A 27,032-nucleotide genomic window follows, 5' to 3' on the forward strand; every position below is an offset into this window, starting at 1 on the left:
GAACAATTTTCTCTCTGCAGGGCATGAAAACGACATTTGTTCCTCCCCACAATACTTTTGCTGCCTTCCTTTTTTTTTATTCCTCAAAGACCCCAGCTGAGAGTTAGGCATCCGGCCCAAAGAGGAAGGGAAAACGTCAGCCGTGGCTTGGTGTTTGCTCTGCAGTAGATCTACGCGACCCAAGGGTACGATGTGCTATTATTGTCATCCGCTACTGTAACTAGAACTACCTAGTCAACAACCTCGAACTTCGGATGCCGCAAGAAGTCCAAGAACACGTACGTATAAGGCATGTCAGATTTTGACACATGGTACGGGATGGCAAGATTGTTTTGCTTGATTGGTTGTTTGGCTTTGCTAGCAGGGTGACGGCTTCGAAATGGCCCTTGTTGGTTGAAGAAAGTGCACTTATCCGTACTACTTTCTGTAGTCCCGAGGCCGCCGACAGATAAGCGCTTGCTAAAAAGACGTCTCACTTTTTTTTTTTTTACCAACTACCCTACATTCTTTATTTTTAACCAGTGTCCAGCAGCTCATCTGCCGACATGGCAAGTGGCTGGCTGTCTGTCTGTCGGGTTTTGTTTCGTCGCATGGTGCAGACGGAAACCCATCGGCGTGTCCAACAAGCATGCAGTCGGGGTTCGGTTTCTAGAACACCGGACTTGTCCAGTCCAGATATTCCAGATATGCACAGTATACCAAAGTACCTTTTCAGTATCAGTTTTCCAAACCTTCCACCGATACTTCCCGTACATTGTCAAGCGCATAATTTCCACCTGGCCAGGGGAGAAACAACCAGGTCAAGAAGTACGTGGTAAATAAGACGGGACAACTTAAAATCATGGTTGAGAACATGGTTGTGATACAGAGCCTCTTTTTTTTCTGTTCTGTTCTGTTCTCTTCCCATCGCACCAGCAGTAGTTAGGCATACTTCTGCATCATCCGTCCTTGCAAATTATGCAACCGTCTCTTCGGTGATGCGTCGCATCGTCAAAGTATCGGCCGATTTCTTCAACGGAGAATCCTTTCATGGCCCGCTCCGGCGGGAGACGAGTTCCCGGATATCTCTTTTTTTTTTTTTTTTTTTTTTTTTTTTTTTTTTTTTTTGCCTCCTTGCACTTCATTACTGCCAAGCTGCGTATCTTGGAATCTACTTCGTAGGTTCTCTAGTGTCTGGCTCTGGCCTCGGGCGGATTTGCATGCGATCCTCCAAAAATCGGCCTATGGAACCGAGTCATGAACCAGGCTTCCTTGCATTTGCTGTTACCGGGCTTTGATCTTTTTTTTCTTTGATCCCAGAAACTTAGCAAAGCCACAGATAATTATTAATACAGCGGGAAGAAAATTCCATGGTACTGATCACTAGGTCAGATCGATTGAAGATAGCTATCCTGGCGAACCTCAAATCGGCATTTGTCCATGGAACATAGCGGCATGGCATTGTTTCAAACTTGCACCCACCACTTTTTTTGTTGTTGTTTTTTTCCCCTCCCAAGCCTAACCCGCCTGGTTGGCCCTGCACAAAACGAAGCATTGGGTATCTACAGACTGGCTAATCGGCATACTTCTGCTGACCACGTTTATCCTGTGTTTTGACAGGGAATTTTATGGTGGTGTTGACATGAAGGGGGAATCGGCTTGAAGTTCCATTGGGATCTGGACCGTTCGGATCGTCTTCTATATTCTTTTTATTCAACTCACGGGTTTGTAGAAAAATGTTGATGTCACAACTTTGCTCATGTTGGGCTGAAGGCTGTGCGTTTTCTTTCATGGGTACGGAGTATTAATTCAGTACCCTAGCATTTATGTGCAAAGGTCCGTGAGAAACCAACCGACGGGTACGGTATCGTTTAAAGGATTTCAACGGTCCTGCTGCACACCCACCCACTCACTCACAGAAAGGGAAGGCAGCCCTGGCTCGATTTGGGAGTGACGGGGTAGCATTTTTTTTTTGGGTTTCAATGTTAATGACGAAACAGGAGATGCCAAGCAACAAGCGGTCACATTCAGGCTCTGCCTTGCCGCATGGTGAGCAACATTCCAGTGATGTGGGGACATGGTTGAGAACATGTCATCACGCTTACTATGTAGAGATCCCTGGCTAGCAAAAGCTAGAGACTAGCATCGGTAAGGTTTCCAGGTTAGCCACGAGGGTACAAGGTATGAACGAAGTAAGGGATGGAGGTGAAAATGCTCCTAATTAGTCTAGTCTTTAGTTCTCATGCCTGCAGTGGCATTTTTGCCTATTATCTACAAGCGCATCTTCATGATGAAAACCTACGAGTTCGGGGGACACAAGGATTTGAACTCAATTGACTCTGGTGAGGCAGAACCGAGATCAGCCTAATCCACATTTGTTCACGCAGCATCGCGCGCCTGAAGCACGCGCAAAAAGCAGAAGAAAAAGAAAGAAAAAACCAAACTTCACCCCCCACAACCTTCCCCATCTCTCTAGGAACGCTAAATTACACACAGATGTACGCGATGGGCAACCGAGTAAGCTAGGTAGGCATGTGTTTACCCATCCCACGGAACATCGACACCGAAACGCTTTGATCTCCCGAGGATGAGCAGATACCTGCCAGAGATAGCATAGGCAGTAGTTGGTAAAAATAGATCCGATCTGGTGGTGGCTGAGGCTGCTATACGGGAAGGGGATAATGGGAATATCGAACAAAAAATAGAAATAAACAAAAAAAAGATATACGAATCAGGGCGCGCAGACAGACTATCGTTATCGCACCACTTCGCCTAACTTGAACCACTTTTTTTGTCGCTTTCGCGGGCTGGCTCCCTTGGCCGTTAAGGTGCGTGTGTACCTTGGTCGGTAGGATCCGAGATGAGGGGGACTGGTCTGATTGGGCAATGGCAATTAAATAGTTGTTGCATGTTCTTTTGGGCCTAATTACTGTACTTGTCACGCAGGTCTTGTGTGCAGATCTTAGCTCACTTTTTTTCTCTGCCCTCGGCTCAAAAAACGTGTGCGTGCTAGTCTGTTATAGTTCTAGACATCGCTTGCCAATTAAACCTACAATTAAACCTACTACGTAATCGAACGGCTTCTACCGCGCTACAATGTGGTCACTTGGGTTGTACTAGGTGAAATTCATAAGGAAAAAAAAAAGGAAAAAAAAAAACTTCCCCGCCAAGGGAGGCCCCATCTCAGAAAGTGGCCCCCTGGTCTTTTGTGGGGGGGAAACATCACACGATTGACTGTCCGTCACCAGGGGAAGATGAAAGCTATATCACGTTAGGAGATTAAACTACAACTAACAATATGAGCCAAGGTAGCTCGTCTAAACAAGTAAACCAAACAAATGTCTCGGACTCGGCTCAACGGATGCTAATCAAGGGCCATAAAAGAGAAAAGAAAAAAAAAATTAAAGAAAAGGAAGCACAAGGAATGAAACCGTTTTGATGAAATGAACCAAACATTACGGAGTAATTACGGCCTAGAAGGGTGCGCCTCTTTGTTTCTAGAGTCCCCGTTTCGGGGTTCTAGTCTCAGTTTCCAATCTCTATCGAGCCAAAAACGTACAAAGTAAGTCCGCCGATTCAGTTTTCAGTGGCTTACTTCGTACGAAAGAATCTCGTCATAGATGTGGCTTAGAGATAGAGATTCAGGCACCAAGCACTAAATTACGGGCGGGGTGTTACCAGACATTGGTCAACCGAGACAGGCTCGGCAGCGGGGGGTTTATCGGGTTTGGGTTGCAAGAAGACGAAAGAATTAAAGGAAATGAATTAAGACTTGGGTGGAAAAGTTAGTCACGACCACCTCTAGGTACGTAGAGCAATACTGCAATACTGCAACACTGCCACAGCTCCCCTGATCCGGCCACATCATCCATGCTCTCCCCTCCACAACATCCGTCGTCTGTCGTCTCAATCCACGGGCACGATGAGCCGGTCAACGTCAGGGCCCCACAGCCCGCCTCCCGCGCCCGACACGACAATGGTGTTGTCGGTACTGGGACGCAGCTGCACGTTGAGGGTGCTGTCGGACACGCCACCCCTCGTCGGCTCAAAGGCCAGCCTGGTGGGCGGCCCGCCGTTGACCGTCACGTTGGCGTAGCGCGGGTTGCCGTCGCCATTGGCGAAGCGGATGCGCACGGTGGTGAGGGTGCCGTCGGGGGCGGAGCTGCGCACGCCCGAGATGGTGACGATGCCGTTGACGTCGCCGCCAATGTAGCCGGCGGCGCTTCCGGCCGAGCAGCCGCTGCACGAGACGACGCGGGCGCCGCCGCCCAGCTGCGCGACCTCGCCCTCGTAGGCGTTGACGTCGCCGGCGGGCTGCCAGGGGGCGCCGGGCGGGGCGGCGTTGGGGATCCAGGCGTCCCTGTTCTTGAGCGAGACGGTGGTGCCCGAGATGTCGAGCGGCAGCCAGATGTAGGTGCTGGACTGCAGGTTGGTCGACACCCAGCGGTCGCCCAGGTACATGACGTTGCCGCCGTCGCCGTAGGGGAGGATGTAGGTGGTCTGCGACGCGTACGTGTTGCTGCCCTTGTCGGCAAAGGTCTGCCAGCCGCTCCAGGGGCCCGAGATGGACGTCGCCGTGCTGTAGACGTTGTCGTTGGGGTCCCAGCCGGTGAGCTTGGACCCAAACATGTAGTAGGTGCCGTTGCGCTTGAGCATGGCGGGCGACTCGATGCTTTCGCTCCACAGGTACGTCGACGTGTTGTCGGCAAAGCCGAGGTAGTCGTCTGTCAGACGGTTGATGCGCAGGCCGTGTTCGCGCTGGGCGGTGGAGGGAGGTTTTTTTCGATGGGTCAGCTGTCTGTATTCTGCAGGAGAAAGGCCTTGAAAAAAAGGGGGGGCGCCCAAGGATATACTGGGTTATGTTTTTTGAGGCTAGGAATGGGTAAACCTACGTCTTCGGTAAGCAGATACGCAGTGCCATCGTCGTCCTTGAACAAGCCGCTATCCCGGCTCTGGAAGCCAAGAGGTCGAGAGCTACCCAAGTAGGCTATTGAAGACGTATTCCAGTCAGTCCTGTTGAAACACAAAACAAACCAAACATTTTAAAACCTGAGGGCGGTTGGGATCAACTTACTGAACTTTCCACAGACCGAGTCGCCCACAGCAACACCAGCCCTGGCATCCTTGTAATCGCTACTGTCAATGTGCATCCACAAGACATACTTTTGTGTACGCTCGTTGAAGATGACCTTGGGCCGCTCGACGATCCTGTTTGGGCCCAGATCACCAGCCTCGGCGGTTCGGGACAGAAGAGAACCCTCGTAGTGCCATCGCACCAGGTCGGTGCTGGAGTAGCAATTGACGTTCTGGAAGGCGCTGCCGTTGGTCTTGTCCTCTCCGATCATAAAGTACGTCCCATTAACGACGGTGATGCCCGTGCCGTGAGCCTGGATGTGTTGGCCGTTGTCCTATGGAAGGGGGTTTAGTTCTGTTAGTAAAAAAAAAAAACATAATGCGGTGTCATGAAATGTAAGCAAGGGAACAAAAAACATACCGCCGTCCATGTTCCTCCGGGCACAATCTGCAGCGACGCATATGCACCCGAGAGGATGGCAAGGCCAAGAGTGGCCGAACGGCGCAGTGCAAGCATTTTTTTTTAGGATATATACAAGCTGGTTCCCAGTGTATGATTATCGCCAAGTGCTTGTCAGACACGGTTGCCCCTATGACCGGAGGATGACGGTCAAGATGCCAGATTCACAAAGGGAACTGGGACCTGGACCATGGACGATATAAAAAAGGAAAAAAATAAAAAAGACATCTTGTTCTCAGGAACATACATATCCCTGTGCCATTTATATAGACGTTCCCAGGATACTGCTTTGAGCACCAAAAAAAGAATGAACTCGGAAGGTCGGACCTTGCACGAATCCCTCCAATTGACTTCCATTCTTAGCAGCGACAAATGAGCATCAACGCAAACCCCAATCTGGTTAAGGGACGTATTAACGTGGCATTGACATGCAACTTTGTGTGATTGTGGGGAAATACAAACCGAAGTAACCCCAGGTTCGTCATGATGCGGGTCAACCACGACTCGTTCTCGGTGGACTTGTCCCGGCCGCAGCCAGTGCAGAACTGGGGGGGGGGGGGCGATGTGACTTTGCGTGGATACCCCAAGGATGGGAGCGCGTGATGCTTGTTTTTGCCCCCTCTCTTTGGGCGAACCCCTTTGGTTTGATACGTAACGGCACATACGGTACAGTAGCATCGTGGTCAAAACCTCAAAAAATTGCCGCCGTCCCTGTGATTAATTTTTGACTCCGCATGTGGGTGCCGCTCGTTGTATTATTGAACCGAGGCGGGTATACAAATCCTGATATTTTTGTGTATTTTGTATTTTGTAACGTGTAGCTCTAATAGCGACAGTCATGCCGTTTCTGTACTGTACTGCAGTGTAGTGTAGTTTAATGTGCTGCCATCCGTCACATGCATTTTATATGGCCACTTGCCCCCTGTGAGCAGTCCCCTTTTCGGCATCTCCAGCCGTAGCATCATTTTCCACAACATTACCACCACCAATATCCGCACCACGACCAACACCACTCCTCTCCACAGCAGCAGCATCCCCCCTCTCCTGCCTCCTCAGCGCCCTGGCCAATCTCCTCGCCCGCTTCGCCTCGTTCTCCTCCTCCTCCTCCCTCATGCGCCGAATAACCGGGCTGCGCGCCCTGATCCTGTCGCCATACTTGTAAAACGCGACGGGGATGGGTATGAAAATCACCTCGAGCAACCCCAGCAGCGTGCCGGCCCAGAGCGGCGACAGCGCCGCGTACATGGCCGCGCCGGCGAGGGGCAGGGTGCCGCCAAAGAGCGACCTGACGACGGCGTTGCCGGCCATGGCGCTCGCGCTGTAGATGCCGTAGGCCGACGTCAGGTAGCTGCTGCCGTAGATGAAGACGAGCGTGTTGCCGGCGCCAAAGGGGATGCCCGCCGCGATGGGCACCGCCCAGTGGATGCTAACGGGCAGCGACGTCCACGCGAACACGAGCTGGCCCGTCGCCGCCAGCACGGCGCCGATCACCATGGCGCTGGCCGACGCCTCGGGGGCCACGCGGCCCGTCGCGGGGTCCTTGGGGTGCGAATTGATGAGTCGTCGGAGGAGTGGCTCCGCGGCGATGGAGAGCAGCGTGCCGATACCGATGCCGACAAAGGCGAGCCCTGATGTGCCGGGACCCCAGCCGCGGTGCTGGGAAAAGACGATGGGGTAGGCGACGAAGCAGAGGTAGCTGTCGAGTGCGGGTTGAGTTAGTGAAAGATCTTGGTGGTGGGTTGTGTGAAGCAGCGGAGACCCTTGTAGGTGTGATGATTACTTACAGGATTCCGTAGATCAAGGAGATCCTATGAGTTGATGAACAGCGTCGGTTAGTAGTCTAACACACCAACCAGAATGATCAAAGAAAGAGTGAAACAAAAAGCATACCATAGATTAAAAAACCACAAAATCGGCTCCGTGACAGCCAACACAAACGGCCTGGCCATGTTCTCCCTAAACAACTGGACCTTTGAAGCGGCCGCCTCGTCGTACCTGGACCACCACCTATCGTCGCCCGTCTCCTTTCTCCTGCGCTTCGCCTTGGCCCGAAGTATGGCGGGCGCGTAGGTCTCGCGGACGGTGAACATGAGCCCAAAGGCCACGGCGCCCAAGATCAGCACCAGCCAATTGTCCCAGCGCCAGCCGTAGGCCTGGTATATGAAGCCGCCGATCAGGGGCCCCGTCACCGGCCCGTTGAAGGGCGCGATGGAGAAGAGCGACATGCACAGCGCCCGGTACTGTTCGGTCGATATGTCCACCACCGTGCCGGGGCTGTTGGAGATCATGGCGGCGCCAAAGACGGCTCTGGAGGGGGTTCAAAGTCTTGTTTAGTATGGCTTGGCACGGCTGGGGTGGACGGCGGTGGAGGTGGAGACGAAACACTACAAGAGGGAGAAAAAAAAACATACCCAAAAAACCTCACAACTATTATCTCCACCAGCGATGTAGCCAAACCCGTCGGAATGACAAGCACCGTAAAGCAGGCCATGCAGACGAGATAGACCGGTCGTCGACCATACAGCTCACTCAACGGGGCCAGCACCAGACTCCCGACGGCCAATCCGACAAGGTAGCTGGTGACGCCGAGGGTGGCAATGGTCTGATCCGCAACGTCAAACTCGAGCATCAAGCCCGGGATCGACGCCGTGTAGCTGGTGCTGTACAGGACCACCACCCACGTCGAGAAGGCGATGCAGAAGAGCACCCACCCGCGGTACCAGAGCGGCCAGTCGCGCGGGTTGTCGCTGTTGCTGCTGCTCTTGTCCTCGTCGCCGTCGCTGCTGCTGCTGCTGCTGCTGCCCTCGTCAAACGTCACCTCGTGCTCCGGCATGCGCGACGCCGTGCTGCCAAAGCTGGTCCCCGTCCTGGCCCGCGACATGGACGCGCCTCGGAAATCGCCCTCGACATCGGCGTGCTGGCCGTCCGACGAGACGTGGGACGCTTCCGTGGTGTGCCGGGAGAGCGCCGCGAGCGATTCCTCCGAGAGCCCGCCCGAGGGACCTTGGCTGGAGCCGTGGGCGTGGTGTCCGTTTAGCGTGGCCGGCGGCTGCTGGCTGTGGCTGATCTGGTCCGTCTTTACGTCGATGGCTTTGTCGTCGCTTTCGGATGTGTCCGACAGAGAGTATACTTCTGTCTGCTGCTGCTGCTGCTGCCGCCCCAGGTCATCCTTCTTTTCCGGGTCCATCTCCACGTTTGCTAGATTCCCAGCAGCTGTTCTTTAATTGGATGTGTGTAATCGACTTTCCGTGACTGCCTTTTGGTGCCGCAAAGCAGCCTAGAATCCCCTGGACGAGCTGTATGGCACCTTCCGGGACAACGTGACACAAACAAAGACCCTTGTTTGAACACTTTCTACATGTAGACAACCCAGGATAAAGCAGCCGAGCAAATCTAGCAGACAATGAGAAAGGTGGGCTTGTTCATATTATATGCCAAGAAGGAGAAAGCCCAACAATAACACAGGGACCATCTAATGAAACAGTCACCTTTAAACAAACAAACGGTAAAGAATTGGCCCGGGAATCCAAGGATTCCAAGCAGATGATACCAAAGAGCTGACAGGACTGGGCCGGCCCGATATGAAGAAAAGGGAACTAAGAAAACCCAACTGACAAATCCAAAATAAGTAGTTCAATGCAGAAAAGAGGAAAGAAAGACAGCACCTCGGTGTTTGATTGGCATAGACCCCATAGACCCCAAGGGAAAAAAAAAACAGAACCCCTACCTCCAATCGCCCCCGCTGGCCGCCGATAGATGGCATCATCAGTCACCTCAGGGGGTGCTTTTTTTTGCTGTTTATCAGTTGTACGACTCCACAACAGCCCTGTATCTCTCTGTTCGGTTTCCCCCCTCCTCTCCAGTGCTCCACTGCTTGCCTCGGACTTTGAGCTAGCCCACTGCAGTGCTGCACGTACTTTGTAGGACCAGAACCTATCAGGGACCAAAGGAAAAACGGGTACATCGCGGTAATAAGACCACGGCGAAAGGGTCAGTGAGAAAAAGATAGCTTGGCAATGTGACCCTGCGATTTCCCACCCTAGTCTCGGCCGACCTGATGACCGTTCAACCGACGCACCTTTTTTTTTTCTCGTTTGGGTGACGCGCAAAAAAGGATAATTGTGCGGCATGACTACCGCTAATTGTAAATTGAAACCGCGGTATCTGTTCCGCACTTGTTTTCTTTTCTTTTGTTTGCTGTACAAGACGAAGCGGTGTCACCTCGTTTGCGCCAAGCAAAAAACACATAATAGAACAAAAGAAGATAAGCAGCTGGTGTAATTAGTGCCTGCTCTAATGCAGCAATTTTTACGCCGATGTTCGGAACCTGCTTCACAGCAATGGTCCTTCTTGGATTTTTAGCGCTGTGGGCCTTTGCGGGTTTGATTGCTTCGAGTTGATCATAACACCGTTGAGAGCCCAATACGGCATTACCGGTACTCATTACTCACGTAGCAAAGCGGTTTTGAGTTCAACGGATGCTGCCGCATGCCTCCGGATTCAACCGCCTTCGCCCCACTGTCATCGTGTTCCAGTCAATTCACAGGTCACCTTCCTTCACCAACGCGCGTTCATGGTTTATTTTTATAATGTCTATTAATCGAGCCACTGTAGGTAGGTACCTAGGTAGTTACCTGGTAGTGAATAATGCCTTGTAACCTTTGCGCCTGTCTTCCTTTGTTGCCCTTCTTTGTTCCTTCCAGTACGCCTTCCATCCCAAGTTTTTCCGTGTACTCTTCACCCATATCTCTTTTCAGGGTAACGCTCTCTCTCTCCATGTACATGGTCCACCAACTATTCCTCCTCATTCCAGTCCCGATTCTTGTGTGCCGTGTAACAAACACGAAACAACAGCTTACACAACCGTGCACTGGCAACGACCTGAAAATAATAAAAAGACAAAATAAATAAAGGCCCGCTTGTCTGCAATAATATCAGATGAAATAACCCGGGAAGGCCATCAATGATGGCAACTGGAATCAAGATATCTTTCCCACAACAAATCAAAATAGTAGGACAGGGTCATGCAGACGTAACCAGCAAAGCTCCAATAACGCCCTTCGATCGCAAACACAGAGGGGTTCTATCAACCAAAATCCCCCCCAAACTTGAAAGCATTCCAGCCAAACCCCCACAGACGACTAGCTAAAAAAACATGGGTATTGTGGCAATTGAAAATAACCGCAAAAGACGAGCCGTACAAGGTTGACACTTGATTGTTCGCACTTTTCCAGAAGATATCGTTCATCTCAGAGGTCAATGACCATTCCCGAGAACTGTGGATTGGTGCCTGCCGGGTTGAGGTCATAACCGAGAGAGCCGTTGGTCGTCTTGGTAGATCCGTCCTGGGCTAGCTTCTCGGCCTTTTCTCGCTCTGCCTGCTCTTTTTCGGCCTTGGTAGCGCGCGGCTTGCGAATCTGACCGCCTCTGGAACCTGGACCACCACCACGGCCTCTTCCAGTCGTCGTGCCGCCGCGTGTCGCCCCACCACGGCCACCGCCCCGACTGCCTCGTCCACCTCCGCGCCCGCGCTTAGCAGGTCCCTCGGATCTGAGAGAAAAAATAAAGCTTCAGTTAGCCAAACAATCCTAAAATGATAAAAAAGAAAACAAATACCAACGTACCCTGGTGCTGGCTTTTCCACCTCGGGGATGAGCGGGCCCGAGTAGACAAAGAAACCATCTTTGCTAGCCGCGGCTTGCTCCTCCCACAGCATCTCCGAGTCGTCAACAAAGTCGTCCTCCTTGTCGTATTCATCCTCCCTCCAGTTGCGCTTCCTGCGCTGCTTCTTCATCGGCGCGCCGTCAGCTCCGCTAGCAGCGTCAGCACCGGCTTCCCCAGCACTAGCAGCCCCGTTGCCGCCCTTGTTCTCGGCGTCGCTGTTGTCGCCATCTGATTCCTTGTCCGTCTCCTCGTCACCCGTCTCACGACCAGACACGTTCTTCTCGAGTGCGGACGCGGCAGCAGCTATGCGAGCCTTGCGGTCGCGGTGAGCGGCCTCACGGGGGTGCAGGGCATCCCAGCCGTACTTGTCCTCTGCCATGCGCATAAAGTTGACGTACTTGTTCGACTCCCCACGCAACGGTATGGATAGTACAATCGATGGCGCCGCCTTCTTGTCCGCAGGGTTGATCTTGCCAAAGTCAAGGATCGATCGTTCGCTATCCTCATCTGGGAAGTCTGGAACCGGAGGCATCTTGACCGGTGCAGATATCCTTGGTGACGATGTCGCGCTCGCAACCTTCTGTTGCTTGCGCTCTTGAAGAGCTACCGACGTGATTTTCTTGCTCGGTGCAGACGTAGGTGCCGGCGGAGCTGCTTCCTCTGGGGAAGAAACCGAGGCACAGCTCTCGGAGACTTCTGCTGATGCTTTTGCCGATGAAGCCTTGGGCGTTGCCTTTGCCAATGATGTCCTAGCTGACTTGGTTGTGGTTGCCTTGCCAGACGACGTTGCATCTTTAGCCTTACCACCCGTTGACTGCCTCTTTGCTGGCTTAGTGACCTCTGAAGCTACCAACTCCTTCTTGACCGCCTTCGATGCTGGGGCCGGTGCCTCTGGCGAGGCAGTAGGTGCAGGAGTCGGCTTAGAGGTTGATGGAGCGGGCACAATCGGTGCCTTCATCTCAGTCGATGGTGAAGTGGGAGCCGATATCGACTCGGGATAATTGCCATACACATGCTTGGACGGCAGCAAGGGGGATCTGAGCGGAGCTGCTGCTGAGGAGGAAGGAACTGGGTCGATGAGACTGGTAATCGAGGGGGATGCACTGGCTCGATTTTGCATTTGGGTGGGTGCGCGGGGTGAGCCAAGAGAGCCGGTGCCCCAGGGATCGCGAGCCACCATGGTCTCCCTGACAGGATCGTAGTTGGAAGACCGCACGGGGTCGTAGCTCTGGCCACTGTTTCTAACTGGCGGCGGTGAGTGCTGCGGCGATGGCGGGTCATCGTGGTTGAGCAGACTGTGCATGGAACTGCGAGCCGGAGCCTTGGGAGGAGCCGGGGGCGGGGCGGACTGTTGGCTCCGTGAGGGTGAATCAAGGTCCGAGCGAAGACTGGTAAGGTCAGTGATCTTTGGCTGGCGAGAGTCCAGACCTGCGGAAGAGCTCCTCTTGTCGGGAGCACCTTCGAGTTCGGTAGGGGGTTGTTTCCGTTTTCGCTGAACAGTAGGCGCACTAGGGTCCTTGGGCTTGCGCGGCCTCCGCTGCTTAGCGGGGGCATCCGTGCTGGCAGCCGATCCATCCTCGGTGGCGGCAGCCTTCTTTGCTGCTGCTGCCGCCCCGGGCTTACGGCCGGGCTTCTTCCGCGGAACGCCAGCTGCTGTCAAGGGTACGTTATCCTGAGGTGCTGACGGTTGTCCCAAGTCCAGGCGGAACCTGGCCTCGGTGTCGACAACGATTTCGTCGCCCATGGCGATGTTGGCGCGTCCCTGAATAAGACGGGACGGTGAGCCGGGATCTGATATTGAACCTGAAGGTGGTGACGACAGAGATGGCGACGAGCTGTACTGGGCCATACTTTCCCGGCGCCAGTTCCCTCCTTCGGACCACCACGTTCCCCCTCCCGTGTTGCAACTCGAGTAGAATTGCTCTCAGAGGCGCGAACGTTTTGGCTTGATATCCCGCAGTGGCGTTTTGGGACTTGCTGACAACAAAGTGATGCACAAGTTCAAGTTGGCGTTGTACTTGTAATTTGTTCAGGTGGCGTCACTTGCAATCGAAGACAAACTGTCGGTCCATTTAAAAGTAAATTAATAGAACGTGATGCGTTTTTTTTGCGACCGAACAACCCAAGATTGTTACTAGAGGGTATATGCTTGTTCGGACAATTGGCCTGTCAGTTGGTAACTTAGTAGGTATTTTTGCCTACGGCCAATCGGTTGGTGACGGAATCTCCAACTTGCAAGTGGCGGCAGCTGCCTATCGGCTGAGTACTGATGCAAGTAACGTGACCTGGCCGGCTAGACTTTATGTGGTGGTGGATCCTAGCGTGGTCGAACTGCAGTTGCAGGCGTTGGTGCAGGCCAATTCCCAAAGTGGAACCTTGGAGAGTTGCGAATATCCTCACGCCCGATCGGAAAGCAGATGCCAAAAGCCCGATCGGCCAACTTTTCAAATCGCGATTAAGAGTCCAAACAGGGCGATCGGTGAAGATTCAATGGCGGAAAATGACGCAGACGACTTTTCTGCGTCGAATAATACCAGTTTGGTAATGCTCAAGATGGGCGTCGCGATGCTGTTGATGGAAAATAGAAAAAATGAGTGCAGCCAAATGGCGCTGTGGTGGTGGAAAAAAATGGTGGGAGAAAGAGAGAGATTAGTGGCGGTTGGGTGGGAAGGAAAATGATGGGGATAGCTGCGTTTTGAGAAAATGTAAAAAATGGTTAATTTTTTTTGGTTTGTTTTGGGCAGAGTGCAGACGGAAGGCGGAAAATTGGGCCCTGGGACCATCGGGAATAGAGTCAACTGATGACCAGGGCGAAAAGAACAAGAGAGATTTAAGCACGTACTGTACGTACTGTAGCAAGCAAGCGAGCGAGCAAGCTTGCTTGGGGGACAAAAAACCAGCGGGAACATGACGGGGGGGTTGGATGGGAGAAACTGCCTAGGCAAGGTAGGCATGATACATAATTGCGAAGATGGAACGGAACCAGTCCAAAGAACCGGTCAAGGGGTGGGCACGAAAATGAGAGCAGCTTCAATGATGGACGTGGCCGTGGGGCTGGACAAGGCCGCGCGACTTTGAAGGAAATTGACCAAAGAAGAAAACACCAAGGTCGCGGACCACGATCCATACAAATGGGCGGGGATGGAGCCCAGGCGAAAGCGCGGATTAAGTCAAGCCCAGGGATTGGCAGGGGGTGTGGAGTTGGGAATCATTGCAGGTGAGCAGAGCGACCTTGCGAGGTTACGGTAGGTAAGGTAGACAAGACAAGACAAAAAAAAAGGAAAACACCAAAAAAGCATGAGCAAGCCACACATGAGACGCGAGATGATAGGCCCCATGTGCTGGGATGGTAGGGAAACAGTAGCAAGGCAAACGTCAACGGTGGCGGCTGTGGGCAGGTAGTTTTGGCGGTGTCTCCCAGGTAAACACTTCGGAAGAGCAGCTTATTTGGGCAAGCCAAACACGGGGACGGGTGAGAAAGACACAAGATACGGTAGAAAGAGGGGCAGGGGTGCAGCCATCTCGCCAAACCCCCGATGCAAACAAGACAGGAAAGCTGGGGCCAGATTGTACATTCACACCATGGGGGAGCGAAAGCCCGTGTGCACATCTGCATCTCCATGCACTGCGTGGTGAGCCTCGATCCTGCCAGCCGCAAACCCAGGGCCAAGCTAAGCCAAGAAGGAGGCGGGCGGGCGATAACGGGTGTGAGTATTGTGTAGCGCGGGTGGGTGAGGTGTATGTAAACATGGGATGAATTTACCATGGTCTGTGCATCGGTGAACAGACACGCGGTTGGCTGAAGAGATCCGAACAAGCAAAAAGATAGATGCAAGAGAATACGGTTCTCATTCTGCTGACCGGACCCCTGTCGGAACTTTGTTTGCCTTGCCATTTCTGTTGTTGCTGCAGCCCACAGGAACGTGGGGTAGTTAGCTCCTTGGAAGCTCCAGAAGTTCTAAAGGGTCCCCAGATCCAATTCCCATTGGCCGAGACCCAGCCCAGGATGCGCAAAAGAGGGGCGCGGGAAGTCCGGCACCCTTTTCGCCGGACTCATTAAACAATCGGTACCTTGTTTGGAATCGCAAAGTAACAACGGCACTCAGAAGTACCGAGGCTTGAGAAATGTCCTAATTCTGGACTTGTTCATTCAAACGCGTCCACCGCGTTTCCATGGGTAAGGGTAGGAGAGACAAAGACATGGAACTCAGACATGTAAATAAATGTATTTTTTTTTCTATTTCTTTATTCTTACTCTCTTTTTTTTTCTTTCTCTTTTCTGTATTAATCGCAATAGTTTGTAATATTCATCTATCGCCTACAAAATATCAAAAACTTGTACGCCAAGGCTACTGCGACCGGTGAGCTTTGGCCACTGAATTAACACAGTGCACTTTCGGTGACATGAAGCACGGCTCTGCGTATCTCTAGAGACTGGCGCCACCATCGGCAAATCAACTTTCACATCTTCAAAATAGGGTAGCTAAATTATTAAATGCCAAACCCGAAGCGTTATCGATCTAGCTGTACCTACGCATCCCTGCGAAGTGCCTAGCAACGGCAGACTTTGGTCGGACTGAATTGGTCTGGGCATCCAGACCTTGCATACACCAGTTTCCTCTGTGATCTTTGCTCCAGTAACGCGAAGTCCCACCGACGCCGAAACGTGACACGATTAACCAGTGGACTCAAAACCAAATGCACCCTAGTGTCTACTGTACTCTGGACGATCATAAAAACATTGATTTACGGCTAGTCAAGGGCAAATGAAAATATCGCTACATGGTGCTGATAGGAATATAAAAATCAAGGTCAGGCGAACAAGTGCTTCAATCGTCTGCCTTGTTCTCCAGCTATTATATGGGGCAATTTGGAACCATCCTCACTCAGTTCGCCATGTACCTCAAGTTTAATACCATTGCCTTAAATGCATGTGACAAGAATAAAACCCCAAATAGGCGCCCAAAAACAGAATGTTAATGCCTCTCATCGTGGCCATCATTGATGCAGTCATCGCTGTTATCCCCGGAAAACCTTGCGCCTGCCAATTCACACGCGAACCTTCCAAGAAGGGCAAGGATCATTGCTGCCGGGAGAGGCGGGCGGCGATCGAAATAATAAATACATATCCGGCATTACGAGTCCCAGTCTTGATAAGAGCTAAGACAAGTGGAAGGCTCCCTGGCCTTCCTTCATAGCTGTCGACATCCTCTTCCTGAGGACATTAATATCGGTATAGTTTGGAAGCTTGAGGTAGTTGACGCATGTCATCACGCTCGGAAGATAGTCGTCTGAAGTGTAAGGCTCCTCGCTTGGCTTGCATACCACAGTGAACATGGGATTGAGACTCTTGAACCCTATGTCGAGAGAAAACAAATCGTTAGCGATGCTTGCAAACGCACATGTCAAGCGGTTGAACCTACCTCCAATAGGTAGCTTAGGGCTGCCCGTGGTGAATTGCAAGAAGTCGCGTCGCTCAGCAGGCGAGAGCTCACTCATGAACTGCAGGAGATTCTTGACACTAAGACTGTCCATGTTGTAGCCGTGATCGGCCTTAATTGAATCCATGAGTGCTAATTGGAACAACAAGTCAGTAAGCGATCACGAGCGACAGGAGAAAACCAGGGACGACGCACTTTCAAGGGACCAATCCTCATCAATACGACCGAATAGAGACACAAGCTCATCCGGAGTGAAAGCGCTTAGGGCGGCGTAAGGGAACACCTGAGAGAAGCCTTGGCGGAAGGCATCGACCTGTCGACGAACCCCGCTCCCCAGGGTCATATCGATGACCTTGTCGAGGTAAAGATCCACGTTGTCCATAGTAAGGTTGATTTGAGCCCCGTTGGGGATAAGCTCGATATGGGGCTGGCCAGGTAGTGTGAAATCCAACGATAGGTCCTCTATAGAGATGTTGTTAAGCGTGATACGTTCCGTGTCGGCGACCTTCTGGGCAGGCGTCCGGCAAGGATCCTCGTCAATTTCCTTCTTCGCCAGGGAAAACTTCTTGATCAGCATCAGTGACCGTGCAAGTGCTGGGTCAACCATCTTGACCGCGCCCAGCGAAGGCTTCACCCCTGATTTTTCATCTCCGATTCTGAAGAAGATGGGATTAAGATTGATGTCAATAATTCGAGAATCGATCATTGACCTAGCAACGAATTTGCCAAGGATCTTGAAAAGACCCAAAACCCTATCGCTGTTGCTTCCCGAGCCATCTTCCTCACTGATCGGTCGCGGGAATAGGCCGTTGGGGCTGGAAACAAACTCGTCCGAGTCGTGGGGATCCGCATCGCGCCAAAGTTTGAGCTTCTTCTTCGAGAACTCTTTGGACACCGTGCTGTAGAACTCCAGGGTAGGCCCGAGGCCAGTACCAACTTCTTCGAAATATTCCACCTCAAGTATGCTCTGATTTGCGCCATACAGCTCCATGACTTTGACCGCCGACTCGAGTATCTTGGATCTGGAAATGCGCACCTTCTGGCGCTGCAGGCGGCCCAGGAAGGGACGCTCATCCCTTCGGTCGCGACGCGATTCCTCTTGAGATTGCGCGTTCTGCCACCTTGTCATGGATCGTGCATAGCCAAATGAGGTTGACTGCAAAAATAGGTGTCTCGTCTCGAAGGGGAACAAGAATGGGAACTGCCTAGCCAGATCCTCACTCCAGCTGGGTAAACAATTGCTCGCCACAATCAACGGCTCCTCCAGTTGTCTGTTTAGTTTTGCCGTGAGTTTCGTGTTTACAAATTGCGATAGTGGCTCGATGTTCAGTTTCAAGGCCTCCTTGTTCTCTACCAAAACGTCATCAATATTGGCATTCAGATCATGAAGCATCTTGAGAAGACGCAAGATTGACGTAGTGGCAGGATGCTTGCTGAGAGATGCAGGTGTCCCGTTCTCATCCACGGTCCCTGCAGCTCCTTCAAAAGATGCACCGAAAGGTGAGCCTTCAGAAGTTGGAGGTGGACCGGGGACTCGGCGAAACTTGACCGAGTGTACAGCAGACCAGACGCTGCGGCTGACGCTGCTATCGACAATCGCATTGGGGCTGTGTATCGCCCGGTAGATTGTCGTTTCGTTCGGGATCACTTTGGAATCTACACTGAACTCAATGTGCCAGTCTTGTGGAGTTGCCTGCACCGCAGCAGCATATGACAGCGGCCTCGAAGGTCCGCCGGGGGTGGGAGTACCCTGCAGGCTTTGGAAGGCCGCACTGATGGCACTGGTCCTGTCCCTACTGATTCCACTGGCTGATGGTGGTGCGGTTGAAGCCGAGCCGGCTGCCTGTGAGGGGGTTGGCACACGCGTCCCATCGTCCTTCCTCGCGGTGATCTTCCCGCCAGCTGCAACCTCCATGTTAACAGCTGTAGGATCCACTGCTGGCTCGTCTCCCATGTCTTCCTCAAGCTCGCCCACTATCGCATCGAGCGCACTAGCTTCTCCCATGTCGTCCCCGTCAGAAAGCTGCTTTTCATCGGCACACTCGAGAGCATTGGCCAAGCTCTCTTCTTCTTCAGGAGGGGGTGGTGGTGGGGGCGTATCCGCCGATGCAGCCTGTCGTCTACTCGACCGTCTGAGCACAGCCTTATCGCGAGACGTTGGCGAAGCTTGGTCTGGCGTGCTCGGGGACTCCGCATACGAGTTGGATTTGGCCTTGGGCTTGCGGGCGGATCGAGACGCAGAGGGTTGCGAAGGCTGGAACAGCGACGATCCTGCACTCGGACCACCGAAAGGGCTTCCGCCTGCGGCAAGGGCCGGCAGACGGGCAGCGAGCCGCTCGGCCGCCTCTAGAGGAATTCCTGGATGGCCAGCAAGTGCAGCCATAGCCCTTGAAAGAACACTCCTAGAGCTGTTGTTCCTAGGTCGTTCCGAAAGACTGATGCGAGGTCGCAGGTAATCGTCCAGGGACTTGAATGTCGAAATGGCATGGATACTGACCATGATATTGCGATACGCCCGAGGTATATCCGAATCATCGTCAGCAACCAACCTGAGCCTGATCTGCTTGGCCAGCATTGATGCTGCACTGCTCCTATTGCCATCAAGCGCATTCTGATGGACTGTAATAACTTCAAAATGCTCTGATCTGCTTAGTAAATCCTGCAGCTTGTGAACCATGACACTAAAAGGAGTAGCCGGCGAGTCTGCCGTAGCAGTCTTTGGCTTTGACTTGACAGTGTAGCCCATAAAAACTTGCAGAAAGTCCGACTGCGCAGCCGCAGCAAGGCTCTCGTCGGGATTACTAAACACCCGCTCAAGAACCCGCACCAGTCCTGAAGCAAGAAGCTCAGCACTTGTGACGCTCTCCAGCTGGTCCGAGTCGAAGTAAGACGCAAGCTGCTTGAAATAAGCAACACCTCTGGAGGCATCTACGCTTTGAGAGCTGCGTTGGAGGTAGAAGACTTCGATATCCGTCGCGAGGGCTGAGAGACTGTCGAGAATCTTGGTGGCCTTCTTCTTCATAACCTTGCTGTGCTTCTCCGTTTCGTAGGTCTCAAGGAACTTCTTGGCAACATCCGAAATGGCTTTCTGCATGGAATCAATAGGAGCAATAATATGACGAGCTGGACCATCGATGGACATCGAGGAACCTTCGGAACTGGCCGGTGACGCTGACATTTCTTCGATTCGGTGATTGTTATCGTTTTCGTCATCATTCTCGTCGTCAGATGAGTGGTGAGAGCGCATGGCATCCTCGCCATCCTCACAATCATCATCTACGTCGTGGTCGTCTTCGTCATCGTCATCTTTGTCCTCGTCACCGTTTTCCTCGTCTGAATCGTGATCGGCAGCCTTGCTCCCAGCTGCGGCCGAGGCCGTAGACTGTCCGGGTGTTTCCAACCCTGCTTCATCAGCGGGCTTCTTGCCCTCATCTGCTACCGACTTATCTTCCTCGATGGAAAGCTTGGTGATTTCCGTGATAACGCCCTCACGGTACAGCTGGTACCTATAGACGCTATCGAGACGGCTCATAAGCAGCTCGGTAGCGTGCAGGGCGTACATAACGAGGCTAGGATGATCTTGCTGCGATAAAATTGAAGCAAGAAACGAAGCATAAGGGACAACCTTGAGGGCTTCCGTGAGAATTTCCGTGTCCAAGTTTGACAACATTTTGAGTTGTGCAGTGAGAACCTTTTGGCGGACTGTCAAATTGACGGTACTGGAGAATGCATCCGTGAGGGTAGGGAACAAGATCAAACAGAAGCGCCGAACTTGCTCCTTGCAGTCCTCGAGGAGCTCGACTCTCTTTTCATTTGTCGTCTTTTTCCGAGACGCCTGAGAAGACGGGGTTGCTGGTTCTGCTGTCGAAACAGATATCTCGGATTGCTGGGGCGCAGATACAGGAATAGGAGCAGGCAACAGTTCGCATATGACATTCAATGTCTCAATAATCTGTTCCCTAGGACGGTGGATTAAAGCCTGCATTATGAGGACACTGTCCAGCTTAGAGGCGACATCATCAGTACCGGCTGGAGGCGAAACACCAGTCAAGATCTGGTACAGCGTCTCGACAATGTTCAGCTTGAAGAGTTCCGCCGATAGCCGAGGACTTGCTCGAGCTGTGTGTGCCAAAACCCTGAGGAATTGGGTATGAATACTCGGTGAGATAAGATTTGTCGTGCCTGGAAGAAGTAGTCGTAGGACGGCCTTGAGAAGATCAACGCTGACAAGCTCCTCCAGCTTTGAAGTATAGTATCGGAAGCTCTCGACGATGCGTGATACGCATAGAGATGCCTGCTCCACAACTCGTTGATCGCTGCTGTTGAGAACGTTGAGCAGAATAGGCATAACCTCCTTGATGACGGGGAACGAGTCTTCCGTAATGTTCCTGCAGCAATTTGCGGCGGTAGTCACGGCTGTTCGCTGCGTGCTTGTTGGGAAGAACTCCAGATACGACAGACAAGCCGTTAAGCCACCCTCGCGGACAATGCTGGCCGGGTACTCATAAGAGATCTTCTCCAAGGTACTTAGGGCTTGTTCTGCCAAGTCGATAAAGGATATCTCAAGCAGCTTTTGGCACAAGACAGGAACTGCCCCTCCATACACCACGTTGGCAACGCTTGGTGGCAGTGCCTCCATCAGGTTGGCCAAGCAGCGGCAGGCCAAAAGCATTATCTCTGGATTCTCCTCCCCTGTAATCTCGTGGGGCTGCATCAGAGCCACGAGCTCTTTGACCAAGGCATCGGGTGAAAAGTGCCCAGAAAGATTGTCTTCGTTTGATACGAGGAGAATCTCGGACAGATCTTGCAATGCGATCAGTTGTACTGATGGATCCTCTTTGTTGGATAGATTGGCCATAAGGGAGCGAAGTCTGGAACCCATTCCAGACATAAGAGTATGCAACATCGGAAGACCTCCCACCAGGCCGCGAGGCGGGCCTCCAAAGCTACCAAAAGGATCGATGTCGTCGTCGTCATCGTCATATCTGTGGTCATCATCATCGTCGTTCTCGTCGCTATCATCTCCAGATTGCTGCTCTGCAGGGTCTGGTGGAGGCGGAGGCTTTGCTTTTTCGGCTTCGTCGGTGCCAGTCATGACCATATCCTGATCTGGATCGTTCTTAGAGGGACGTTGAGATGTTCGGCGTTTTGCAGAGCTCTGGGGTCGTGTGCTCGACTCTGTCGCTTTTGGTATTAGCTTCTGTAAACAATTTTTGGACTAGCAGAATAAGCCAACTCACCTGCCGAGGGTTGTGTATTCTTCTTGCTTCTGCTGGACTTCCTACTCGAGGACGCCGATGTGGCGTTATCGGGTGGGCCAGACGGCCCGACATTGGGACTGTAGTTGTGTGGAGCTAGTCAGTCCAAGCTCACCATAATCGGTCAGAAAAGATCAAGGACGAGTTGGAAGCTTACTCTGGGCTAGACATTGCAGCAGGAGCCTTTCCCTTTCGACTTCTGGTGGAAGCGGCAGGGGACTGTGAAGGCGGTTTTACTGATGACTCGGTAACCGGCTTCTGACGTTTAGGTCGACGGGATGCCGCGGTGTGATCCGGAGATTCGGGCTGTGACGTATTGGAATCCCTTGACTTCCGCTTGCGGGTGGTGGCACGCGAGGTCTGACTGGCAGAGACGGGAGTTGAGGCAGCAGGAGCAGCCGTGACGGGTTCTGCGCCACCTGGGGCAGGAGTTGTGGAGGGCGGCGGACCTGCTTGGTTTGCGGCGTGACGAACCGACGAGCGGGTGATTCTGGGAGACATGAGGACATGTGTGAGTACGACTGCAAAGAGTCAAAAATCAATCAACAACCAGGATTCGGGCGTGTCATGTCCACAGCGACTAAGATAGCCCGACGACCAAGACTGGCCTTCGGGAGGGCGGTAGAAGTGAGCTGCGAAGGGGATGGCGTGATGTAGGAGGGATCGGTGACGCAAAAGTAAGATGAAAGTAAACCACGCGAATTGTATTCAAGTGCTCCAAGGTCAAAGTGATGGGATAGAGTGAGTTGGTCGTGGAAGATGGCGACGGGGTTTCAAAGTCAAAGTGAGGTGGGTGGAATTGTGTGCGTGGTGTCGGATGCCCAAATGCGTCGGTGAAATGGAGGAGTCGGGTTTGGCGATGACGGGCGGGCAGAATCCTGGTGGCGTGCACTGTAGGTGAGCCCGCCAGAATGACTGTACTGCAGCTGGACGGGGTGGATGAGGTCCAGGAGAGACAGGAAGGGTAACGTCGGTGAGCCAATTTGTCACCCTGGAATTTAGAGGCTGAAGGCAACAATGCAGAAGGGGAAAACGGCGGAAGGCAATGAAAAAAATAAATAAAAAAAACATTCAGCCCACCGCCGCTTGCGAGAATACCAGAACAAGGGTGAACACCGATACAGGCACTGCACTGTCACGACTCCGCGGGGCTTCTAATCTAGGATGCAATGGATCGCAGGCGCCGGCTGACCTCTTCAAGGCAAGCACAGAGCCCAGAACATGCAATGCAGCTGGTCTCGTGCAGCGGGATTTTGCGGAAAATAATGTATTGATTGTATTGGGACTTGGAAGACGAGAGGACGGTCGGGCAGTTGAGGTAGAATGTACCTTGATGATGGCGATTGACGCGAGGAAGGAGCAGTCTTGACCGACACTGCGCCAGAAACTACAGGAGCGGCCGGCACGACGGATGAAGAGGGGCACGGCTCGTTATCGGCGGTATCGGCGACGGGCGCAGGGAAATCCGGACGCAGGAGCCCAAAGGCTGCTGGATGATGATGATTGTTCTCGACAACGACCGATCTTTGGCGCGGCGGATTAGATGGCATTCGTTCTGCCATGGATTACGCCATTAGGCACGGCGAGGGGCGGGCGACACGACAGTCGGAGGGCGGGCTTGTCGATGCAGTGCTGTGCTGGCTGTTGAACGTATTTGTGTTCAGGGGTTGATTGGTGGTCGGTTGGTTGGTTAGTCGAGGGGGGATGGAGCATAGAATAATTTTGGACGCCCGGCTGGACTCATAGACACATGAGCATCTATCTGTTTATCGGGGTTGACGTTGATTCAGCAGAGAAGCCAAAGACAAATGTACAGTCATCAATCGCCGACAGTTAGCTGTCTGTGACAGTTTGCGCTTTGTGTCCGAACCACAAGGCAAGGACCCAGGCGGCTCCGGTCAAATCAAGCACAGGACGTGTCCACCCACCCGACGGTCGCCAACACTTTCGGGGACCCCTGCGCTGGCCTGAATGCTTATGGGTCAACCTGTCTCCAGTGCGCTTGGCGTTCCTGGCGTACCCTATCACATTGTTAGCAGCGAGTTCAGCGCTACCGTGAGCAATGGATGCGACCGCACCGTTTGGGTCCAGACTGTGTGGGCCGAGACGAGCGATGCCGGATCTATTACGAAGCTAGCGTGCGTGTCGTGGATTCGACCTTTTTCTCATTGTCGGCCTATGCTAACATGGAACCTCCGACATGTTCGATTTGATCTATTGTATGGTATTAAATATCACGCGAAACTATTAAATTACATAGTACATAGGTAGTTCTCGCATCCGCCTCATCGACCTTTTAATGTGCATTGTTAACATTCAGACACTGTCAGACTTCGTTCCCGACCGTGTGGCAACTATCATTACGTCGTTTCGCTGGTCAAATTCTAATTCGTGCCGCCGCGCCCCTCCTTTTGGTTGACGTTATGGAGGTCTGGATTGATAATGAAACAACGATGACCATTAAAAAAAAAAAAAAGTCCTATCGCAGCAAGTGAACGCGAGTGGACAAGTCGCACAGAAACTACAATGAACCCATTGCGAACTCTTATCGGTGGTTGCCTTGTTACATCATTCAACTCTAGAGATGGGCTGGACTTGACTCGAGCAACTCGGGCTACGTTTGACTCGAGAACCCCGATGGCCGAATATATTCATCGCAATTATGTATCTCATCTACATATCCACTGTCCACTGCTACACTGTCTTTTGGTTATTTTTTACACATAGGACAAGTACTTCGTATAATTATACTTATATTGGTCTACTTTTCATGTGACCAAGATGGGCTAATTATCTACCTACTGAGACGACTCCCCAACATCAGCTTTTTCCTTTCCCACCAAACTAATTGCATATACCACCTACGTAGATAGTTTCCTAGTTTTTACTTTGCTCTCTCTTAGTACGGTCGTTATAAACAGTCTGTCCTCTCCAGAACATATGTCCCATATTCGCGACGCCTACAGTAAATACTAAGACCCCAAAAGTTATTTCTGTACTGGCGATTAGGTAGGCACGTGAGCACCGCTTAAGGAATGACGTCGTCTGTTTACCCCACGCTTGTTGCGCGGCTATCAACGGGACACCGGCTCATGGTAGTTACGGCTGGTCAATGCCAATGTCCCCCCTCACAACACACCCTAATCTCTAAGACTAAAGCGTCCAAGGTAATGTCTTCGTTTACCTTACTTTAGTTCTCAATAACAACGCCTCGATTACAATCCTCGTCACAAATCAATCCCTTTGCTTTGATTTCTCTTCTACGTTTACTCTGTCAATTGTAGCTTGGTTTGAACGCTAGTTCCGACGAACCAGCAAGATGCGAGTTCGTCTCCCTGGCGCAGCTTCATCCATCGGCCGAAGATGCCGCAACCACGGTCGCGGCGCGCCAAAAATCGGCTCCTTGCACCAAACCGCTCCGGGGAGCGCATCCTCAATGAGGGCTGCTAGCACACTTAAACAAAAGCCCGACTCGTCTTTCGTGTCATTTCCCGGCGCGGTCAAGAGCGAGTTCACGACTAAGTTCCAGTTCGAGCGTCCGGAGCAGTATCCCGCAATGCCGACATACCGAGTGGTAGACCAGCATGGCGTCGTTGTGGACCCGGAGTTCGAGCAGGACTTGAACGACGAGGGGGTCATCAAACTTTACGAAGATATGGTGGCCGTCTCGGTCATGGACTCTATCATGTTTGACGCACAGAGACAGGGCCGCGTCAGCTTTTATATGGTATCGGCTGGCGAGGAAGCCGTCTGTGTCGGATCGGCATCGGCTTTGGAGATGAGGGACGTCATCTTCTGTCAATATCGTGAGCAGGGCGTGTACAGGCATCGGGGTATGACTTTCAGGGACTTTATGAACCAGCTGTTTGCGAACAAGTATGATCCGGGCCAAGGAAGAAACATGCCCGTGCACTATGGTAGCAAGGAGCTCAACATGGTGAGTGACATTTCGCTCCTTTTGGATCGACAAGCCCTGTGAATTGACACAAGACTCATGGCGGGTCCGCAGCACACGATATCCTCCCCGTTAGCAACGCAGATACCCCAGGCTTCAGGAGCGGCATACGCAATGAAGATGCAGCGCATCGCAAACCCAGACGCGCCGGAACGGGTCGCAGTTGTGTACTTTGGTGAGGGCGCCGCCTCAGAAGGCGACTTCCACGCCGCACTCAATATCGCGGCGACGAGGGCATGCCCTGTCATATTCATTTGCCGCAACAACGGCTACTCCATTTCGACCCCTTCGCTGGAACAGTACAAGGGAGATGGAATCGCCAGCCGTGGCGTCGGCTACGGCATCGACACGGTTCGAGTCGACGGTAACGACATCTGGGCCGTGCGCAAAGCCACAAAGAAGGCGAGGGAGCTCGCGCTGGAAAACGGCGGGAAGCCAGTCCTCCTCGAGTGTCTGACCTACCGTGTTGGGCACCACAGCACATCTGACGATTCGTTCGCCTACCGGGCGCGTGTAGAGGTCGAGGATTGGAAGCGGAGAGACAATCCAATCTCCAGGCTGCGAAAGTGGATGGAAAGCAAGGATATGTGGGATGACGACAAAGAGAAGGTTATGCGTGATAGGTTGCGGAAGGAGATCTTGAAGGCGTTCTCGGAGGCGGAAAAGGAGAAGAAGCCGCCGATCAGGGCCATGTTCGAAGACGTGTATGAGGAGATGACGCCGGATTTGAAGAAGCAGATGGCAGAGCTGAAAGACCACATCGAAAGATATCCGGAGGAGTATGATGTCGGGGAGTTTGAAGGCGGCAAGGATTCGCTAAAGCCATAGTTTGCCGCAGCTTACCGATATTTAACCTCTTCGTTTTGGGCAACGATTCAAGGGCCTGGGCGACGGCGGCTGTTATTTGCTTGACATCGGGCACTTTTGGTTGGCTCGCATAGCTTGTTGGCATACGGCGAGGTACCAAGGGAACTCTGGCTGGTCGCCTAACGTTTGTTTGCCAATCGACCAGACATTTTTTTTCGTGTTGCCTTTGCGTCTTCCACCACTGCCACTTTTCCCGCTCTTCAAATCCCCAAGCTGCCAATTTTTCAAGCTCACAAATCAAGCAACAGCACAAATACCAACGACTTAGGTACTTAGCATCCTCAGCAAGCGTGGTATTTTTGAAGCAAATCTTGCTTCCACATTCACTGTGCCGT

At 52.4% G+C, this 27,032-nt stretch overlaps 6 protein-coding genes across 6 annotated transcripts; 1 reads left to right on the forward strand and 5 right to left on the reverse strand.

Moving 5' to 3' along the window:
• Positions 1-3,831: 3,831 nt before the first annotated feature.
• MGG_03844 (glycosyl hydrolase family 43 protein) lies at positions 3,832-5,855 on the reverse strand. The gene is made up of 4 exons (XM_003719998.1): positions 5,474-5,855; positions 5,054-5,387; positions 4,872-4,966; positions 3,832-4,737 (listed from the first exon to the last, which is right to left on the reverse strand). The coding sequence occupies exons 1-4, from the start codon at positions 5,567-5,569 to the stop codon at positions 3,886-3,888; spliced, it is 1,377 nt and encodes a 458-aa protein (XP_003720046.1). The 5' UTR covers positions 5,570-5,855; the 3' UTR covers positions 3,832-3,885.
• Positions 5,856-6,281: 426 nt separating this feature from the next.
• Positions 6,282-9,207, reverse strand: MGG_03843 (uncharacterized protein). Its single transcript, XM_003719999.1, has 4 exons — positions 7,924-9,207; positions 7,403-7,819; positions 7,297-7,320; positions 6,282-7,208 (listed from the first exon to the last, which is right to left on the reverse strand). The coding sequence occupies exons 1-4, from the start codon at positions 8,697-8,699 to the stop codon at positions 6,416-6,418; spliced, it is 2,010 nt and encodes a 669-aa protein (XP_003720047.1). The 5' UTR covers positions 8,700-9,207; the 3' UTR covers positions 6,282-6,415.
• An 871-nt stretch (positions 9,208-10,078) lies between these two features.
• On the reverse strand, positions 10,079-13,900 carry MGG_03842 (uncharacterized protein). The gene is made up of 2 exons (XM_003720000.1): positions 11,137-13,900; positions 10,079-11,062 (listed from the first exon to the last, which is right to left on the reverse strand). The coding sequence occupies exons 1-2, from the start codon at positions 13,023-13,025 to the stop codon at positions 10,762-10,764; spliced, it is 2,190 nt and encodes a 729-aa protein (XP_003720048.1). The 5' UTR covers positions 13,026-13,900; the 3' UTR covers positions 10,079-10,761.
• A 2,003-nt stretch (positions 13,901-15,903) lies between these two features.
• On the reverse strand, positions 15,904-22,376 carry MGG_03841 (E3 ubiquitin-protein ligase UPL3; the record flags this gene model as incomplete). The annotated part of the gene is made up of 5 exons (XM_003720001.1): positions 15,904-16,533; positions 16,600-16,749; positions 16,813-21,795; positions 21,858-21,955; positions 22,033-22,376. The coding sequence occupies 5 exons, from the start codon at positions 22,374-22,376 to the stop codon at positions 16,337-16,339; spliced, it is 5,772 nt and encodes a 1,923-aa protein (XP_003720049.1). The 3' UTR covers positions 15,904-16,336.
• A 1,332-nt stretch (positions 22,377-23,708) lies between these two features.
• MGG_17741 (uncharacterized protein) lies at positions 23,709-24,077 on the reverse strand (the record flags this gene model as incomplete). The annotated part of the gene is made up of 2 exons (XM_003720002.1): positions 23,709-23,896; positions 24,062-24,077. The coding sequence occupies 2 exons, from the start codon at positions 24,075-24,077 to the stop codon at positions 23,709-23,711; spliced, it is 204 nt and encodes a 67-aa protein (XP_003720050.1).
• Positions 24,078-25,194: 1,117 nt separating this feature from the next.
• MGG_03840 (2-oxoisovalerate dehydrogenase subunit alpha) lies at positions 25,195-26,658 on the forward strand (the record flags this gene model as incomplete). Its single annotated transcript, XM_003720003.1, has 2 exons — positions 25,195-25,812; positions 25,885-26,658. The coding sequence occupies 2 exons, from the start codon at positions 25,195-25,197 to the stop codon at positions 26,656-26,658; spliced, it is 1,392 nt and encodes a 463-aa protein (XP_003720051.1).
• Between the last annotated feature and the right edge of the window lie 374 nt (positions 26,659-27,032).

This window comes from Pyricularia oryzae, chromosome 6, assembly GCF_000002495.2.
Source record: "Pyricularia oryzae 70-15 chromosome 6, whole genome shotgun sequence".
Classification (NCBI taxonomy): domain Eukaryota; kingdom Fungi; phylum Ascomycota; class Sordariomycetes; order Magnaporthales; family Pyriculariaceae; genus Pyricularia; species Pyricularia oryzae.

What these genes read in the sequence shown, in the direction of transcription:
- MGG_03844 (XM_003719998.1), bottom strand. Translation starts at nt 5,569, where the DNA reads ATGCTTGCACTGCGCCGTTCGGCCACTCTTGGCCTTGCCATCCTCTCG. An exon ending in CCGGAGGAACATGGACGGCG is followed by an intron (nt 5,388 to 5,473) that starts GTATGTTTTTTG and finishes CCCCTTCCATAG; the next exon opens with GACAACGGCCAACACATCCA. An exon ending in CGTATCTGCTTACCGAAGAC is followed by an intron (nt 4,738 to 4,871) that starts GTAGGTTTACCC and finishes TCCACCGCCCAG; the next exon opens with CGCGAACACGGCCTGCGCAT.
- MGG_03843 (XM_003719999.1), bottom strand. Translation starts at nt 8,699, where the DNA reads ATGGACCCGGAAAAGAAGGATGACCTGGGGCGGCAGCAGCAGCAGCAG. An exon ending in ATAGTTGTGAGGTTTTTTGG is followed by an intron (nt 7,820 to 7,923) that starts GTATGTTTTTTT and finishes AACCCCCTCCAG; the next exon opens with AGCCGTCTTTGGCGCCGCCA. An exon ending in TCCTTGATCTACGGAATCCT is followed by an intron (nt 7,209 to 7,296) that starts GTAAGTAATCAT and finishes CGCACTCGACAG; the next exon opens with CTACCTCTGCTTCGTCGCCT.
- MGG_03842 (XM_003720000.1), bottom strand. Translation starts at nt 13,025, where the DNA reads ATGGCCCAGTACAGCTCGTCGCCATCTCTGTCGTCACCACCTTCAGGT. An exon ending in GTGGAAAAGCCAGCACCAGG is followed by an intron (nt 11,063 to 11,136) that starts GTACGTTGGTAT and finishes TTTTTCTCTCAG; the next exon opens with ATCCGAGGGACCTGCTAAGC.